Source organism: Trachurus japonicus, chromosome 1 (assembly GCF_045865225.1).
Source record: "Trachurus japonicus isolate A0001 chromosome 1, Traja_1.0".
Taxonomy (NCBI): domain Eukaryota; kingdom Metazoa; phylum Chordata; class Actinopteri; order Carangiformes; family Carangidae; genus Trachurus; species Trachurus japonicus.
In genome coordinates this window covers 15,979,762-15,999,673 of record NC_140907.1, presented here as the reverse complement: position 1 = coordinate 15,999,673, position 19,912 = coordinate 15,979,762, and the positions used below count along the sequence as shown (strand labels likewise).

The window sequence follows — 19,912 nt, the reverse complement described above, 5'->3', positions numbered from 1 at the left end:
TAAGAGTCTGCATGTGCTTGCAGCTCTGTGAGGCTTTGCATTGAGCTAAAAACTAATATTAGCATGCAAACATGCTTACAGTGACAGTGCTAACATGCTGATGTTAATGTGAGATTAGATAGTATTTAATTCATTCCCTTTACATCTTTATCTAGTGTGTTAGCATGCTGCTAAGGCTGCTAGTATGGCTAAAGATTAAGGAACTGTTATTTTTTGCGTATTACCATTTATATCAGCACTGGCATAGGAAAAAAAAAACTGAGCATACCTAGCCCTGATTCAGAGTTATAAATATCATCCGATCATTTACACTTGATTTCCCTTGCTTTCTGCTTTTCTCCCTCTCTTTGTTGTCCTCTATTGTGTGTTTGTGTTTGCCTGCATTTTGGATTTGTACATGTGTGTCTCCTTGGCTGGCTGTGGCAATTAAAGAGAGATAAAGCTTTGTGCCCACTCCCAAACAGATTGAGCTGAGGGAAGACAGGAAAAGTGAGTGAGAGAGAGAGAGAGAGAGAGAGAGAGAGAGAGAGAGAGAGAGAGCAGCAGCACTACAGGATGAGGAGAGCTGGGTAGGATGAAAGGCAGAGCCTGAGGAAGTGTCTCAGCCTACATTTAAGAGTAGCCCACCGGGGTTAACTGAGCCCATGACAATACACTCTCAGTCTATTCGTCTTCCTCCTTCCTTTTGCTTGTTCTCTCCTCGGTTTGTTGTTTTGGCTTCTGAGATTGAGGAAGGTAGACAGAGAAACTGGAGGAGCATTAAGGGACTGAAGCTGAAAAGCAACTGAAGGAGGTCTTAATGGTTTTCTTGCCAATAACATGAGCGTGCATGTTTATCTCCTTCACCTAGTACATGCAGTATTATCCCACTCATACACATAATTACTCACATACATGTTGCACAGAACAAATGGTGCCACTCTCATGCAGTGCACAGCGTTAATGTTCATTTTTCCCATGTGAAGCACAGTTTGCTATTTAAAATAATTCAGCCTCTTCACTGCCTTCCCATGACTGATTGGGCAGAATACAGATGTTTTTATTACCACGCTGAATGGTCGGTGTGTGTATATATATATATATATATATATATATATATATATATATAAATAAAAATATATATTATAGTTACACTTGTGACAGTGGTTAAATTTTACACACATCTGTTGAGTTACTTTGATCTGTGCGATAGGCAGAGTATTTTAAGCTTCAGGGCAGCATACATTATGATGATGGACCTGATGGCTCAGGAGTAGGTACTGCAATTATCTACTCTGGCATCAACAGATGACCCATAGTTACAATGAAGTGCATACTCATTGGTGTTATGGCTTTTAGAGGTTTCCCAATGAAGGGGCTTTTTCATATATTTTAGTCTGAATATTGTTCATGCATGAGGTCAGAAACAAAAATGTGTGCAAAGCATGGAGGATACAGACTCATTCACGCACAGTGTGACTGAGCAGCAGTATTGAACCTTGCAGCTTTAATGGAGCTGCAGAGTGAAGGATGGTACAGTATAGAAAACAAAAACACCTCACCATGTTCTACTGTTTGTAGCATGACAGCACCATCTGTTCCTGGCTGGTGTTCAGGCTGCCCTTAACCAACACACACAATGAGCCTGGTATGTCTTTGATATAACGATGACATGATACCACAACTTCCTTTACACAGCTGTGAGCTGGATGACACATGAGTCGCATAACAATGGGATTCTCCTAAAAGAAGATTTCTTTTTTCCAGATGAATATAAATCTGTTTATGGAGGAAATTTATTTAGACTGTGCATTTAGATTTATATACCTATTATTAAGCCAAGCATAGGAATTTTGTTCTTTATTTACAGACAACGCCGCCACACAGTGTTGTTCTATATAACTAATGTAACCATAAAAAATGTATGCGGTAATTGCCTGTTGGAATATTAATTCCTAACATGTAGCACAATTGAAAAGTGCAATTAGAGCTGAAGAAGAGCGCTGGGCTCATTCTGACCCTGTACAAGTTCAAATATTTGACTTTGGAAACAATAGTATGACCAAAAAGTGGAGTTAATTTTTTTGTCAATTCAGATTGATTACATTTTTGCACACTGCTATCACTCTTATTCTTTCTGGGGTGTGTAATTTTACAGCCAAGCAAGTCTTATCCTGGCATACAATTAATTTTCATGGATTCCTTTCATATTTTCTATTTTGAATTAGGCTACTACCAATATTGCAGTTAGGATATACTGTAAGAAAGCTCTTAGCTTGACCTAACATGCATCATATTATTGGATAGCAGAGCTAAAACGCTACTCGAAAGAAAATTAATCTGCCGCAATTTCAGCAATTTATTATTTTTTAAGCAACCATGCTAATGATAATGCTTGTTGCTGGTTCTGGTAGTCTTCTGTGATAATAAGATGAATCTGTGTGGTCGGACACTGATGAGTTGTCCCACGGTCTTAAAAAGTGCAGCACACAAACTCTAACCCTTTGTCCAGGGTGTTTCCATTGTACTAAGTACACAGAGCTTAAAATCAATCAAAGTATTTGCTACATGTGAACAAGACAGTGACCAATCATCTGCTCACTAATTGTCAAAGTTGTTTCATTCACAATCGGACTGCTCTGCTGTTCTTTGAAGCTTCTTTAAAACCATTACTGTTATAAATTGAAGTCTAGTTGTGCTGCACCAGATGTTATATTAAGTTAAGCTTCTTAATGCCATCTCTTTTCTAATACTCTTCTAAGAGATGGATGCTGTGGCCTTACTTTCTTGTGAATCTATATGCATTATCCATAATCAGATTAAATCATTTTCAATGTCTATTAGACATGCTGCGAGACTCTCTGCTCATGCAAATGAGTGCTGCTTATTGGAGTAAGTGTTTTATCCTTTATGAGGGGACGGCTACGGATCATTTGCTGAGGATGAGGTCACGGTGGAAGCACAGTGAAATATCACGCTCTTGGTGATTCAGAGCTCTTCTCAGGTCTCCACAGACAGTAAGTGGAAAGAGCTGAGACAGCAGCAGCCACTGACAAGTGAAACGCAAGGTGGAGAGACTAATGCAGACAAACAGGAAACCAGCAGAAAAGAGACTGATAGTGAAACATGCAGAAAGATCCAGATGGGTCTTTGCACTGCCACAACTTCCTGCTACATCACTGTGCCTGAGGATACACTTTCACACCTTTAGAGGACGCCTGACAACACCTTCGACTGGAGACTGACTAAAATAGATGTCTGAGCGTTTATTGTGTCCCGTCTCTATTTATGATCTATTTATGTGCTGTTGTGCCACAGACATTGGAGTGGGTCAGACCTTTGAATCGTTAGATGGCATGTTATTCAATGTAATTCATTTTGTTCTATGAAAATCCTCATAATAATTTCAATACCAGGTCATCTGCCAGGCTTCACTGTATGACAAAGCAGTCTCCCCTCTAGGTGCATTTTTGAGGATTTCCAAGTTTTCGACCTGTTCTCAGAGTCTTTATGTGTGAATAGAAAAGGCTGGGGTGACCTCTCATGACCGTGATGTAGAACATGAAGTCTTTGGCCGTGTGATGACATCGGGGCCAGTACCACTAACTAATGAGGTCTGTGAGTTGTGGTTCAAAAAGCTCAGAGCTATTAAGCTTGTGAGATCTTTCTTTTCTCACATAATGGCCTCAAAGTGAAGAATGAACTTCTACAGTTTTCAAGTAAGTATGATAGGTCTGAGAGAAATAGCTCCACATTAAGCTTATTCACATTCTCCCTGAGCGTTAGATGAGAAGATTGATACAGTATAGGGCTCTCATGACCGCCCAGTAAGTATGAAACTAGAGAAGATGATAAGCCGCTGAGCTGAACTCAGTTGACGTTTCTTCCTCTGTGAGTAGATTTAGAAAACAGATCCAGGCCCTGACAGGCTTTTGTGTTATGACTTTGTTATTTGTCAGCCACTTAGTTGGCCTGCTATAAAATCTGCCACCCAGGTGAGCTAGTAGGGCAAAAGTTCAACCAGAAAAGCAGCCTGACCGTCAGCCAGCATGTCAATCATCCAGCTGTTGGTCAGTAATTAAGACAGTTGGCTGCCTTATTTTCGCGCCAACTCTTTATTCAGTCAGACAAACTTACCTTCTACCTGCTTTTTTTCATTCAATTACTATTATAGGAGTCCCAACAAAACATATGACTTTACTCCATATATTGAACTAACACATATTGTAAACTGAGAATTGCCCTTTGTCGCATTCATTGCCAAAATCACTGCTATTTTTCTAACATGTTACAAAGCCTGGGTGACTCATCTTTTCTTCTGTGGCCTCCTTTCTCTGTCTTCATCTTTTCATCTTCTTTCTTTATATGGCATGTTTTCCCTCTTGTACAACAGTAAAGCTATGGTTACCTTTTTCAGTAGGCTTTGTCATATTTCTTTGCCTTGCTTAGCCTCTCTTTCATGTGGGATAACAGCAAAAGTCCCTATTTATGTCTCTGTACTGCATGCATGTCATAGCAACAAGAAAGCCATGTGACTAACCATTAACACCAAGACTCAAATATATGTTCTCCCCCTTGTTCCATATCATATATCTTTTCTCCCATCCTCTTTTTTTTGTTTACTCATATCTGCTACTTGTCAGCATCACTCAATCAATCTCAGTCTAACTGCATCATGCTCCATAAATCTGCCCACATGGCTTGATTTGGACACCGTACAGGGTTTGGGATCCACATAGGTCCCAGTGGATGTTTTGGATGCTGGCAGTAAGAACAGAGGATCTTGCGTAATAGGATGCACTAAGAGGAACCAGCCTGTTGGAGCAGAGAGCTTTTTAAGGGGGAAGCGTTTTAGTCCCTCCATTTCCCATTCCCTCCCATTCCTCAAAGTTGTAAACACGCACTTACCACACAGAGACAGACAGAGAGAGTGGGGTCACCTGACAGGAAGTGAGTCTGGACAGATCGATGGTGTAACCATCAGGAAGGTCTGGTGTCCTATGAGTCAGCACGGAGAGCAGAAGACGACACCACCGACAGACAGACAACACACACACTCACACAGAGTTAATCATCTACTAGGTAAAACACATTAAGCATGCACAGGCACTCACTCACACCTGTCACAGGCTCACATGTGCATGCAAATGTATAATTAGTTACACTCCAGAAACACACACACACACACACACATAGGGTGAGGGAGGGTGTACACACACATGTTGTCTCCACACATCTCATGGTGCGCTATCAAGCCGCCAGTGTCGGCTCGTCCTTATGAACGGCCTCATTCCTTTAATTTGATTTTGTGTAATATAGAGCTGGTCTGTTAAATGGCTCATTGTCGGCACTGCTCTGTGTTGGTTTCATCATTGACCAGCTGTGAGTGAGCTACTCTGTCTGGCTGTAATGTCGACCAGTCAGAAGTCTTTGTGGTTGTGGACAGAGAGAGGACACCTCCCTCCATAAGAACTCATTAATAGAATAATTACAAAGTGCCAAAGAGACGTAATAAAGTTAACTGCAGTTTAAGCAGTGAACAGTGGGTGGTCTGACCTCCACTTGTGAATGTGTTTCTAGAAGAGAGAAAAGACAGTTGAACAGTAGTTGATGATAGAAGTGATTTGCAAAATAATTGTTGTGTCATCTGAACCTGATTACATGTGTATAACAGTGCTGTCCTGTTTTCAGTATAGACTTAGTCTTTGAAACCAGTGCTTTTGAAATACAAGCCATGAATAGTTTTTATGCACTTCAGACAAAGTTAACAAGGAAACAGGGAGGTGGGTTTTTTCAAATGTCTTGAGGCGTTTCCACAGCCCTTCTGTGGATTCATTCTCCACACTGAGTCCATGATGTTGAGCTCAAAGCTCTGTAGGTGGGGGTCAGACCAGACTCCTGGCTCTTCTTGTCACTGAACGTAGCTCTTCATATCTCTGGCTGTGTGAAGAAGGTGCCATTGCTGCTTAATGAATTTCTGACTGATTAGATGCCTCCCTCCCTGGTGGCACTGCTGCACTGTGGACAAAGTACCTTAACCTTTTGCACAGTCTTGAATCATCTCAGCTGCAGTTCCTGCTTTGGGTCACTTTCCTGTCCTGTCCGTCTGTAGTTGTTTCTGTCACATTCATGCCCCATGACTCAAAGTGCCAGTGTATGAACAATTATAGGAAATTAGAAGAAGTAGGCTACTGAATCATGTTTTTAGAAGGCTATTATGCATTTTTCACATTTAGATCACTTCCTGACCATGAATAACTTTTCCTGGCCTCCAGTAAACCTCTTTTGAAACCACTTATGGCAAGGCACTACATACTGTAGGTTAACCACCAGGAATCAAAAATAATCTGAATAGTGTAGGTTTCTGTAAATTAAATGTCAATGAAAATATTTTCATTAACAGAAAAAACAACAACAGAGCACATTTAATTGCTGGGATCTAGGAACATGTTTTTTTGTTGTTGTCCAACCGGGCAATAAACACAAATGATAGTTTTAAACAAATCTCCAGGTTATACAAAGTAATTCAGAGGAGACAACAGAGGCGACAAACAATATGAGAATTATTACTCTGCAAACATCCAGCAATATTTAAAATGTGACATCAGCATTCAACTTTGTACTAGCTGTAGTTGTGAACGGTATACCTGTGCAATGTGCATATTTCTCATTTTATCTACAAATGTGGTTTAGTGCAGTGTTGCCTTGTTTACAATCTGTCTTATTGTCCCACTGCTTTGCTGTAGTAATGTTGTTATGTTCCCACTTTGCAGCAATTACCTTGATGAGTACAATGCTATCATAACCAAAGACCTGATTTGTAATTAAACACAATTATACTGAGGGGACAAATGCCCATTTTTATTATTGAGCAGGTCCTGTGTGCATTTGTTTCATCCTAACTTACAACTATCAGTGCCAAGGAAGCACCAAACGTGTAGTTTTAATGACCTGTATCCAAGTGTTGTTGTTTGTATTACTTTTATTGCTGTAATGAATGTAGACACTTTGTGACAGTTCTGGGGCGGTGTTAGGGGACCAGCACAGTGCGAATGTGTTTTTCCACGAGTGTGGACACATTCAGGGGTTCGTGTGTGTGTGTGTGTGTGTGTGTGTGAGAGAGTGTAATGGCCCAGTGTCAGCCGTGAGCGTGCAGGGGGATAATTGCTCGTCAAAGCTTCTGCACGAGTCATTACCACAGATTTAACCTCTGACCCTCCCAGCCAATGACAGCCCTGGGTTCCATTATTGGGAGCATCGAGACACAAGCAGGGGTTGTCGTCGTCTGTCACATCTGTTTGTGTGTGTATTTGTGGTTTTTGGTCTTTTTGTTTCCCAGTTGGTCACCTTTGACATTGTGTTTATAATATCCTCTTAACATTGCTCTGTCAACATGCGGCCAGGTCAAAACGTACGTTGATGTACTTCTAATGTGCCTCAGCAAATTAATAGAAACTATGTTTACTGGCAATTAGTTTTCTGTTCAAGAAAGTGGTGGCCACTTCCTGCACAGAAGTGATGTTGAGAAACTGGGTTGGAGCGGTTCACTCACTCATTCCCTACTCCCTACTCACTACAGTATAAAGACTATATACTGTAGTGAACTCACTGGTCAAATGAAAAACACTTTTGGACACTACTCTGCCGCACAGTTAATTACGTATTACATTGTGTAATTAAAATGTTCAGACCGCGATCGTAACAACGATCCACGAAAGCAATGATGGCATATCTTACTTTGGTTAGTGATCATCGGATGTTCACTACTAGCCTACACTTCGTGGTGAATTGTGGGATACATTGAGTACACTACTGTATATAGTGAACATTAATAATCACTCAACATTCGGACACCACTAAAAAATGGCATAATCACTACAGTATATAGAATATACTATAGTGAGTAGGGAGCTGATTTCGGACACGGCCTTTGACTCTGACATGTTGGGTGAACATGCTACATCCTCTCTGTTGTTAAAGTTTGGCTTGAAATTCCATACTATGGCAACACATTTGCTGTAAATGTCAGAGTGTTGTCTATTTGCATATCCAACAGACAGAGTAACATTAGCATGCGTTCCTGGTCACAAAGAGGGTGTAAGTTCAAATATTAATTCTCTTTTAGCTCTGTGTTTGGTCTCCACACTCCACTGATGAGAAACAAAGGTCGCTAAATGCTCCAGTGTGTTCACCAGCTAGTCGCTAACTTTGTCAGTCTGCAGTTGGGTGCTGAGCAGCTTGTGTGCAGTGGGTTTATCGTCAGCTTCTTACTGGATAACAGCTGCCTCCTGAGGACTGTGAGAGGAAGTTATCGGCCGGAAAAACCAAAACAATGAGCTCAAAGTTGTCCAGTGCTCAGTGAAACTATAGAGTTGGTTATAATCTGATTATCTGTGGCTTCATCTCTGCAAGCGACACCTTTCAGGTTATGTTAAATTATTTGTACCAACATTGTTTAGCATAGCAACTTTTTCAATAGTCCCTCCTCCCTTATACTGTACATCTTCCTTGCTTGCCAGTCTGGAGGTATTTCTTGTGACCACCTGGATGGTCACCATCTTCATCCCACATAACAAACAGAAAAACATTGAATTGCCTTGCACCCTTTGGCAGACTATCAGAAAGACATTGATTCGGCCGCATGTTAAAAGTTGTTTCTCACTGGCAGCTTTCTCCTCAGCTCTGGTGTCCATCAGCAAAGGCCCACACAATCGCAGCATGCACCATTAAACTCAATGCATCATACTCGGTCTGACTGACATCACCACGCGTCTGAGAGTTACCCCTCTGTCGCACACAGATTGAGCCTGCATGATGGATTACACAATGGATTATGATGGATTATTAAATCTGGCATTCACACGTAAACCACACAAACAGTCTTTGGCTCAGCCGTATCAACAGACTCTGACTCACAGCATTGTGGTTCACTGCAGGCGCAGATCATGTTTGTTTCTTTTTTACTGGCCTGCGATCAGAGCTGATTCAATCTGACGCTCACCTTCATTATTTTATTTGTTTAACACAAGCTGCGTGTTTCTCATTGTGCGCTCTGGTGGAAACTGGAAAAAGAAAACAGTTGGAGATGTCACAGTTTGCTTCCTTTGACTGTGACTCCAAATGCGTTGCTATGGAAACTTTCTACATTCCCCGCCACGTCTTCTTCCCTCTCCCACGGCTCTTCATCTCCCTTCTTCTTGGTCAGTTCATTACGGATATGGAGAATTTGTTCTTGATGAACCTAATTGGATCTGAAAGGGTCTGAATATTTTAAAGGAAAGTGTCTCATCACCAGTAAAGCTTCAACTTTCTATTCAAAATTCATTTATGTGCAAGTATGACTGAATGAATCCAGATATCACCATCTGGCCGAAAACAGGGGAAGTGGTGGGTGACGAGATGGATTGTGTATTTGACCACAAAACTGGAGACAGTTGCAGATTTATGATGCAAACATGGCAACATATAGCATACTAACTTCTTCTCTCCCCCTCTCTTATAGTACACACACATAGGCTACATACACACACCTTGTTAACCAGATTGAGGCAGGATGAGTTCAAGCTGCATGGCCATAACCGTGACAGAGTGATTTAAAGTCTCTCTCTCTCTCACACACACACACACACACACACACAATCTTCCCTCCGCCAGCAGCACATTCCCACCTCTTATCTCCTTTGCTTTCCCACTCTAGCGAATCTACAGGGTGTTAGCCTTAAGCCCTTACAGGCACCTATAGCTCCTGTCCTGTAACCTTCACTGACTGCCACCGCTGTTAGTGCTCATTATGTAGCCGGGGTTTCTGGGCTCGACAAGGAACATGACTGGACTAGACGTGTGAACATGAACTCCTTGAATATGCCACCGTACCTTACCTTACTTGGTTAAAGAGAGAAGTGAGGTAGAAAAACTAAAACTAAAACTAAAACTTAGCAGTTTGCTCTCAAGCGATAACTGAGAAAATAAAGAAAGGTCACCTTAAGTGATGTCTGATATTCATATACTGTTGTTATCATAAATACAGTTTTCTGTTTTGCAGTTTTTTCATTAAAGATTATTACATAATAGATAGGAATATAAAAAAGGTCATAAGGAAGAACAATGTCTGGCATTTTACTGTAATGACAATATTTCTGATTCTGCCTGTATCCAGTCCACAACTATCTAGCACTGTTGAACTGTTGAACTGATGGAATAATACTCACTCTTTTGTGTCTGTCTTTTCTTTTTCTTCTAAATATTTTGTCTAAAACGTGGGCTCCTGCCTGGTTTTTGGGGGTTTGCCCAAAGTCTGTGTATGACCTTTACTGGTGAGAAATAATATGGCTGCAGTCTAACATAAAGTGCAGCACTCCTATTTAACCTTTTTTTTTCTTTGCAGAACAAATGCTTTGGGCAAGATGCTCTTTTGAATCATTCATTTAAGATAACAATGAATGTTATAAAGCATAGTGGCTGCGAGAGATTTCTGGCTCCATGTGAAGGTTAGATTGCTTTAGCCTTGTGGGTTTTCATTCTGTTGCAGTCTTTTAATAGTTAAGTTGACTCTATAACCCTTAAATCTGGAGTTAGAGGGGAAGAATTAGTTTCTTGACTTCACACACTCCAATTATTCTTCATTCAGAGAGTTAATTTGGTAGAAGAAGCAGGTTGAAAGTGAGTCAGGATATGAGGAGAGATAGAAGAAATGAAAGAGAAACAGATGAGCGATTTAGAAGATATCAAAAGATGGAGAGGGGTTTTATTGAGACTGAGAATAATAAGCATAGGGGGAAATTCACAGAATGCAGACAGGTGAGATTAAATCTCTTTTCCTGTAATATGTGGTTTGCAACATTAGACACTCCATCTAAGAGTGAGTCACAGCCATTTGATGATTTGCTGCTAGAGCAGGCACTGCTGTAGATGTGGTGAATCATAAATCAAAAACTAAGAATATGTTGTGGAGAGATACTTGACTAGCGTGCGCTCAGGTGATTCAGCTTTTGATTGACAAACAGCCGCAATGAAAATGTGGATTTGTGAGAGCACAGGTTAAGGACGGGGTGAAATGGAAGACGATTGCAAGCAAGGCTCCAATAAAAGACGGGTAAGAGTATGATACAGAAAGGATATCAGGGCAATATACAGTATTCACTCCCAGTCGCATTACTTTTTTTGTCTTGTTCTTTTCCTCCCCCTCCCCCCTCCCCCTTCCCCCGTCTCCTCTGTTCTTCATCTTCTGAGAGCTGCAGCGGAGGGTGGTGTTAAGCCACTTCCAGCCCTCCGTCCAAAGCTAATGCATTTCCCTTAAATATTTCAATACGCTCCTCCTCTGTTCTGCAAGGTTGAGCACAAGCTCTCCCTCAGCTGGCGCCCACAGAGGCACACTGCCACCGATAAAAATCTTGCCAGGGGTTTGATGTCTCTGTGTGTTTGAAACAACTGCTGAAGACTCGTATCGAGAACGAGATTGCCAGAAGCGAGAGTATAAGGGAGGACTGCAAGATGGGGATATAGATTATAGATCGAGGTGTTAGTCGAGATGCATCAAATCACCACTGCATGTTGCGTGTTTGTGCATCTGTGCATCGTGTGTGTGTTCTGATTTTTCCGTGTTTCCTGCACAGATGTAGAGCAGTGGTCTGGCTGATGCAACATTGAGGAAACTTGTATTGTTTGTCAGGTTGTGGTTCTGCTCTGCAAAATCTGCTCCGACAGGCTCTCTCCGGCGAAGCAAACGCGTACAAACACGAAAGGCCTGTGAGCAAACCCAATCCACACATGAATATAACACCTGAAAAATCCACTTCCCACTTTACAAGCTGTTATGTAAGACAACAGACCTTGTGCAAGTGTGTGTGTGTTCCTTTGTCGAACTGTTCAAAGACACGTCCAACAGTGGAGCAGAAGCAGTGAGTGAAGCGTTTATGGTTTAGTAATGCCAGATCTTTATCTATATCTTTATCTATTTGTCTATACCTGCCGGTCCTCCCTCTCCATCCCTCCATCACCTCATCACTCCTGCTGTTGTGTTTCATGGCTGCAGGCTGGACATGGAGGAAATTAAAAATCTTTGTTGATTCGTTGCTCCTATGTGTGTGGGTGGACATCAATAAAACCGTTGCATTATGGCTTGACACATGAACACAGACTGTACTCAACATAAAAACCATACACACTTACAGCCACACATACATTACTGTATTACAGGCTATACATTTACCCAGGGTGACAAGTAAGCACAAAGCCAAACACAGACAGAGTATATTTATTAACCTGGGGGTCATTGTGTTCGTTTGCGTGTGTGTGTGTACCAGCTATCATCTGTCTGGTATCGATGGAGTCTTTACTGGAGATATGATAAAGACAAATATTGACGTGCTCTTTGTTCTCACGTGTGTTCTAGTTGCAGAACCAGCAACCGGAAAAGCCTCATCCTGACCAGTACGTCCCCCACCCTGCCACGGCCACATTCTCCACTACCTGGACACATAGGTCAGTATATACAGACACCGCACAGTAGATTGAAGAATTGATAAATTGATATACTATAAAATGAGTAAAAATGTGATTAAGGTGATTAAAAGAATGAATTATACAGAAACCATACTCAGACAGTAGCAGAGTAGTGCACTTTCTGCTGCAGGTTTTCCTGAGTTTTACTTCTCTCAAGAGGACACGGTTGAGTATAGCAGCTGAAAACAGTTTTTAGAACATGAAATCCAGGTCAAGTGACTCTGTGTTTTCTGTATGAAATCTTTTTTTTTTTTATTGTATATACACCTTAAAATACTCCCTCAAGAAGACAACTGAGCATCAAAGTTGAAGATCTCTTCCAGTGACATAAATGCTTAAACAATGCTGCAGTGACATAGAGGTCTACTCTAGAGTGAGTCTGTAAACTAACCCATCACAACAGACAAACCATGCAACAAACCATCAATGATTAAAGGTATACATCTGTTTTTTTTATTTTTATTTTTTTTTACTAGAGGTTGTGTGAGGTAAACATGCATAAATGTTAAATGACCTGCAGTATTCTATTCGACACACTCCCAGTAAGGAAAGCAGACTTGGAGCGGTCGAGTTATTTGTATCTGTGCATGGGACTATGAGAAGAAATGTGTTTGAGACACTTTCCTTTTCACTACACTCTGTCAACCACAGAGCATATTCAGGTTTCTCAAAACTAGGTCTCTGAAACCAGGATATGATGTTAACATTTGCCAGAACACAATTAGTGTGCTTGTTAACACAGTTATTGTATTAACAACACTTATGTAGTCATACTCCAGTTAACCACACAAGTTGTCAGTTGCCTACACTCGTTTTTAAGGTGCACAGCAGTCAGATATACTGACCATCACAGCAGACAATAAGAAGATTTCATACTGTGCAGCGAGCTCTGACAAATGCTGAATCATCTGAGGCCAAAGCACTGTCTGAGACAACCGAACCTGGGCTGCTATAAAAAAAACAACTCTCTGTCAAGGGTTTCTGCTGCAGTATAAAATCAAATCAGGATCAAGGGTAAGATTTGGAAGTAGGAGGCACAGTGAGTGTAGTGAGTTTTTATTCTAACCATAACTGCTTTTTCTCTTTAAGTGATGGCCAAGTAAACCATTGAATAAAAAAAAAAACTCACAGTGTGTGTTTTCTGCTATCTCCTGTCTGTATGTGTTTGTACAGGAAGCAGCCCATTGGACAGCCCGCGCAACTTCTCACCAAGCGGACCTGCCCACTTTTCCTTTGCCTCCTCTCGAAGGTTGGCATCCCTCTATTATGTACACAATAAGTCACACGAGTGACGTTACAAGAACAGCGCTAAGTAGATTATTGGATTATTTTTACACACACATACACACACACACACACCCTGTCACACTGAGAGCTCTTCAGTGAACACAGACGCATGCTAAATCAAACTGCACGCCGTTGCCCTAGCCTTGTCCTAGGCTGAGTGTTTGTGTGTGTGTGTGTGTGGGGGGAAGAGGCATGACATCAGGCTGAGATGAATGAGGTGAGGTGTCAGGATTTTGCCCAAATGTGTGTCCTTCATCACTCTCTGAGAGGAAGTGTCAGACTGGTGGACAGCTGCAGAAGGCCTGAGGGAAGAGAGGAATAAAAGGAACAAAAGTATAATTGGATGAATTGGAAGCAGGGGAAGTTGATGGCATGGCTGTAGCGTAACTGTCCTTTGTGTTATGAAGTGGCTAAAATAGAAACTATTGGAGCGCTGCCTATGGAAAGACAGAGAAAAACAGTTTTCATTTTTTTGGGATCTAACATATGTTACATATGTTTCCTCAGGGCTGATGGTCGTAGATGGTCCTTGGCTTCTCTGCCCTCCTCAGGATATGGCACCAATACACCCAGTTCAACGGTAAGTTTAAAAGGGAGAGGAAAGCTCCTCCCATGATTTCATCATTAAAAAATTCTGAACCACAGTCTGTGGTCCTTTTTATGCTAATTAACCCAAGGTAATTAGCATCCCACTATTACTAAATTAATGAGACTGATGAAATACTGAGTTTGACTTAAGTCAGTGTGGATCAGTCATGTCTAAAATCCAGTTCATTTAATTAAAGTGCCTTATGGAGTTTTTTATGTGAAACTATTGGCAGGAAACTGTATCATTATGTGTCATCGAATGAGATTTTACAGAAATGGCTTCCAGGCTCGTATCTTGCACTGGCTGGTACATCTATGTCCATTGTTTGGTTTGTGTGTGATACTGTGTGAATGAGAAGTACATACCGTAAATGTAAAGCACTTTATGGTTATATAGCGCTGTGTAAGTCATCCACCATTCATAGGCAAGAAAAGCCTCTAATATCCACCTGATAGACTTCAGCTGAGGCAATGGAGTTGGATGGCCATTAACTGCAAGGTCAGTGATTCGATTCAGTGAGACAATGAACTCTATAATGTTCCTATGGTCCTACGCTTCAAGACAAAAACCCGTTTTATAAATCAATGTGACGTCACACGTTCAAAGCCTACATCTGAGAGGAAGTGTGCGTTCACCTTTGTCTGTACCACAAGTGTAACTGCAACAATGGCTGCAACTTTCCTGCATCTGTCAGGCGTTATTACTGCAGCACCCTCTGTACTGGATCCTCTCTCGAATGAAGGATAAAGCTGACTGAGTTTGCCCTTGTAACACAAAACTTGTGGCTATCAAACTACACACCTCTGTTCAGCAGCAGTCTCCTGAGGAGTCCCCTGAGTTTCAATGAGAGGCTTCTCATGCTGCTTTCAAAGAGAGATTCCTTCATCCTCCTCCTCTCCACTGCAATGACAAGTGAAAACTCATACCTTCTGTAGTTTACCAGAAAAACAGGAGACAATAAAAGACACTAAAGTGTGGGATCTGCTTTTTCTTCTTTTGCTAATTTAGCTGCATGAATTATGAAATCAAGATTTTTCTTTTTCTTCCTAAATTGATGAGGTGGGTTTTGTATCCTGAATGCATGAATATGTATTTCACTCAAAGAATTTATTTGCATACATTTTCATGCATAAAATCGGCGTGTGCTATGCCGCATGTAAATTCCTGTTCTGAAGTTGCATCCTCTACTTTGGTTTTGCTCCGCTTTGAAAAGATGACACGCCACAGTGGCAGCTAAATGCCACGAGTACAGAGAGACGAGCACATGCTCCTGTGTTCTTTGCCGATTATTTAATAGCATTATAGTGCAGGAGAACATGCATCGCATATAAACCAGACCTAAAAATAACTAATCAGTTGCTAAGATATGATCGACCTGATTTATCCGCTAATGATGACTTGGCCTTTCTGAAAAAAAAGTGGAGCTGGGGTAATTGAAATGAAAAGTAACCAAGTGGTCCTACTGCCATAGTTACAAACCAGTGTTTCTCTATCCAGAGAAGGAGAGAGGGATGATGAAGAGCAAATAAAAACACAGGTATAGATGGAAATGAAACATGTTTTGAAGCAGAGAGACAACAACAATGTCCACTTTTGCCTGAGTGAAAGATGTTTGAGAGCAGAATACTCAGAGGGGAATGAACACTGCTGAGGTCCATTAGGTAAATAGTCCACATGAGAAATGGACCTTAATAAGTATGACTCTCAGTCAGGGGCAAGGTGTTGACTAATAATCCACTCCCTGTACACTGCTGTGCTATCCTGAACACTATCACTTCCTCTGCATCTTTGCTGCATTTCACACACCATTTCTTTCATTGCCTGTCTCTCGGCAGTACATATAGTAGAGACACACACTGTAGGCAACTGATTGATCTCTTTTTACCGGTGGATGAGGTCGAAAATGGTTTTCTCAGTTTCCCCAGTCTCCGCCCTCTTCCTTACCCCCGTCCTGTCAGGTTTCAGTGCTCTGCTGGTTCTTACATGGGCCATTAATCGCTTGATTAGTTACAGCAGGACCCTTGCATACTGAACAGAGCAGATGAATGGAAGAGGTGTGTGCGTGTGTGTGTGTGCGGAGGAGTTTTGTGTATGAACTGAGCAAAAAAAGCTGCAGGGATAATCAAAGCTATAAACAGGAGTTAAGGCAGAGTTAAAGAGGGAACTAGTTTGAAGGGTGAAATCGCATTGCAGATTGCATTTCTAATTCCCCTTTATTTCCTAAATTTATTCCCTTTATTCACAATTTCAGATTTTATTTATGACCCAGTCTTGCACAGAAGAATACCCTGCACTCTGCTTTTGCCCGACCTGTGTCGGAGTGTGGGGATATTTTTCTTTGCCAGACTCATTTGACACTGTCCAACACACCTGCACCTGAGACACGTGGTTGTGTAAACACCTGCAATGACATTTTTTTAATGTATTTGATTAACCATCTATTAATAATCAGTTTGGCAACTGTAATTGTTAGTGAGAAAGGCGTTGATTTTCACAATCTTTAATTTCTTTAATCAGATTGTATCTGCACACTACAATAACAGACAAGTGTTGATGTGGATGGTGTTATATTAAGAGAAAGCATGCGTTCCATTTTCTGTGTCTTAAACGATGTCTTTCCTCGGTTCCTGTCTCCTTGCCTCTTCAGTGGGCAGGACTAAGATCCAAGTGAAGATAATCTGCATGCAATTAAGTGAATTGAGACGCTCACTGTGACGGCATGAAAGGAGCAAGACTGATATGAAACATTTTCATCATTTTTCATCTGTGACAGCCATCTTATCCAATGGCATTTTCCTCCATCTATGAGCGTTCTTCATCTCCAGGGAATTTCTTAATTGATTCTGTAGACGGGACCTGCTGCATTCACAACATCATCACTTCAGCGCCTTTCTGCAGCTTGCAAGTGGCTGAGGCCTGAATGGAGTTTCTAATGGATTTTTATAGCAGAAATCGTTGTGTGGCCAAAGCCAACCATGATGTCCCATTGGGAGATGTGTTCATTAAGCTTCCCATTGATCCAGGCTGGTTTTTTCCCTCCTGTGCTGAAGAAAAGTCTTTTGTTTAAGACCGAATAGCACTGCCGTTAACCCCCCGAGGCGCCAGACACTTAAGGCAGCAGTCAACTTTTACTTGCAGTGACTCTTTCATTCCCTGCAGTCTTTTTCCTCTGTTTTTCAGTCCAGATTATTCCGTTTTCACCCTCCTACACCAACTCCTTCTGGATATTTTCCTTGTTTCTCCACCTCTCTCTTTTCCTTCCTTGTTCTTCTAACTTAGTCGCTTCTTTGCTTCAGTTGTTTCCACCCACTCACCTCATCGTACACCTTGTCCAGTCTTCTTCTCTTCTCTTCTCTTCTCTTCTCTTCTCTTCTCTTCTCTTCTCTTCTCTTCTCTTCTCTTCTCTTCTCTTCTCTTCTCTTCTCTTCTCTTCTCTTCTCTTCTCTTCTCTTCTCTTCTCTTCTCGTTTCTGATGTCCTTTTCTCCATCACTGGGTACCTATTTTTATACCTAGTGAGGCTGCAGCTGCGACCAAGGCTTAAAAAAAAACCTAACAAAGAGCAGTTCACTTTTTAACCTTGTCTGTTTTTCACGTCTCTCTCCAGTCATCCAGCTCGTCCCAGGAGCGTCTGCACCAGCTGCCCTTCCAGCCGACCATGGACGAGCTGCATTTCCTGTCCAAGCACTTTGGCAGCACGGAGAGCATCACAGATGATGACGGGGGCCGACGTTCGCCACATGTCCGCCCTCGCTCTCGGAGTCTCAGGTGAGGGCGCTGCAGGTCATGGGCAAAAGACAGTTTTAGCAAATGAGGACCCCCTTTACACCAGGCATCTAGCCCACTTTGATTCATGCAATTTGCTCCCTGACTGTCTCATGTAAGGACTCTGCTATTGTTTTCTGTTGTGACTGGAGCATCTGTGATAAAAGTACAAAATGACTGTGATTGTTTCAGTGTCGCAGAGGAAATTAAGATCATTTCAAAATATTCCAACTTTTCCCAAAGCCCCGTTATTAGTAGTTGATTTGTGAGGATTTACTGCTGAAGAAAAATACACAAAGGTGACTACAGTTCAGCGTGTGCAGCTGATAGTAAAGCAGATTGAAGAGGTAGACGTAGAGGCCCCTCTGTCATTTATTTCCAGCAGAAGCCTTTTTGTTGCTTATCTTGTATAATTCACCTGTGTGTATGTGTGTGTGTGTGTGTGTCAGCACTGTTGAACAGTTCATTCTCTGCTGCCGCTGTTCAGTGATGATATAGACTGGGTGTTTCAGCCGTTGTTACAGACAATTTATTTTTCTAGGATTTCTAAACATTTCCAGGAAAGATTGATTAACACAATATTTCTTATTCATGTAGATCGATACATAGTGCATAACATTTACTAAAGATTTTTCTTCAACCAGATGTGAAAATGTGTTTCCTTTGTGTCTGGATTTGATACCATTATATCGTTCTCTCACTCTTACTGTATGTTATTAGCAGTAGTGTACTTACCGTATGTAACTGGCGGTTCAAATACGGTGTTATAAAGTATTCATTTGTAAGTACATTACCATCAATCTCCAAATGACATTGATTTAGGAAACTTAAAGAATAACATCAGTGTTGTTCTCCTTAGACTATATACTACTGAATAAGTCCAGGCCACAGCATCATTATTTTAAAACTGTTGAGATAATCACGTTTTGTGTGTGAAATCTATTCACACACAAAACATGAGTTGAGATGACATGAGTAGAGTTGAAAAATAAAAGGACACACATGCAGGGTGAGGGTGTTTTACACTGTTATTATATCAGTATCAGTCCACCCTCCAGTGCTTTCATCTCTAGAGTGCAGCAGTTTCTCTATTAGCAGGAGTCTCTGGTGTACACTCCCTCCAACCACACCTACTATTATTATAGCCGCCCCTCTGGATGCAACATGCCCTAACTACATACGACACGTCACTACTTATCAGTATTCAGTTTCTGTCTTGGGCTCCTCCGTGGTCGGTGGCCTAGATAAAATCCTATCTTGTGGCTTCAATATGCTGAATGCCTTTATTGTTCACCTGAAATTCCTCATTATCGCTGCCCGTATCGCATCATTGTGTTGTGATGCTAAACTGTGATGCGAGACACGAGATTTTCTTCTGTGTTGCTGTGAAATAACTATATTTATAATAATAATAATAATAATAATAATAATAATAATAATAATAATAATAATAGTAATGATGCTGCTTTTTGTGCTTTTTTTTGTCTTAGCCTCATATCTGTTTTACTTTGCCTCATGTCTGTGCATGTGTGTGTAGGAGAGCATACATGTGATTCTTCATGTATTTATGCGTGATTCTGACATCTGTGTCTTGCTTGTGACGGAGGAGTGTGGCATGACATGCAGGAAGACGCCAGATCCATTAGAGAAACCGAGTGCTGAATATCTGATCGGTCGATTAGCATAATGTACAGACAGGATGGACATGATGGGAAGCAGTGAATTATTTCTCCATTCAAGTGAAGAATGCAGAATTTCATCTCCACATCTCACCAGCTGCCTCCCCTCACACT

At 41.3% G+C, this 19,912-nt stretch overlaps 1 protein-coding gene across 4 annotated transcripts in view; it reads left to right on the top strand.

Moving 5' to 3' along the window:
* mast1a (microtubule associated serine/threonine kinase 1a) overlaps positions 1 to 19,912 on the top strand; it is a 64,450-nt gene that overhangs the window by 16,329 nt on the left and 28,209 nt on the right. For 3 of the 4 annotated variants that reach the window (XM_085775607.1, XM_085775616.1, XM_085775626.1), the window contains 4 exons: positions 12,371 to 12,459; positions 13,654 to 13,729; positions 14,275 to 14,347; positions 17,962 to 18,122. In XM_085775607.1, coding sequence (XP_085631733.1) covers positions 12,371 to 12,459; positions 13,654 to 13,729; positions 14,275 to 14,347; positions 17,962 to 18,122 — 399 coding nt within the window. Of the gene's footprint in view, positions 1 to 12,370; positions 12,460 to 13,653; positions 13,730 to 13,878; positions 13,985 to 14,274; positions 14,348 to 17,961; positions 18,123 to 19,912 lie in introns of those variants that run through there. The other variant, XM_085775638.1, reaches the window with a different exon arrangement.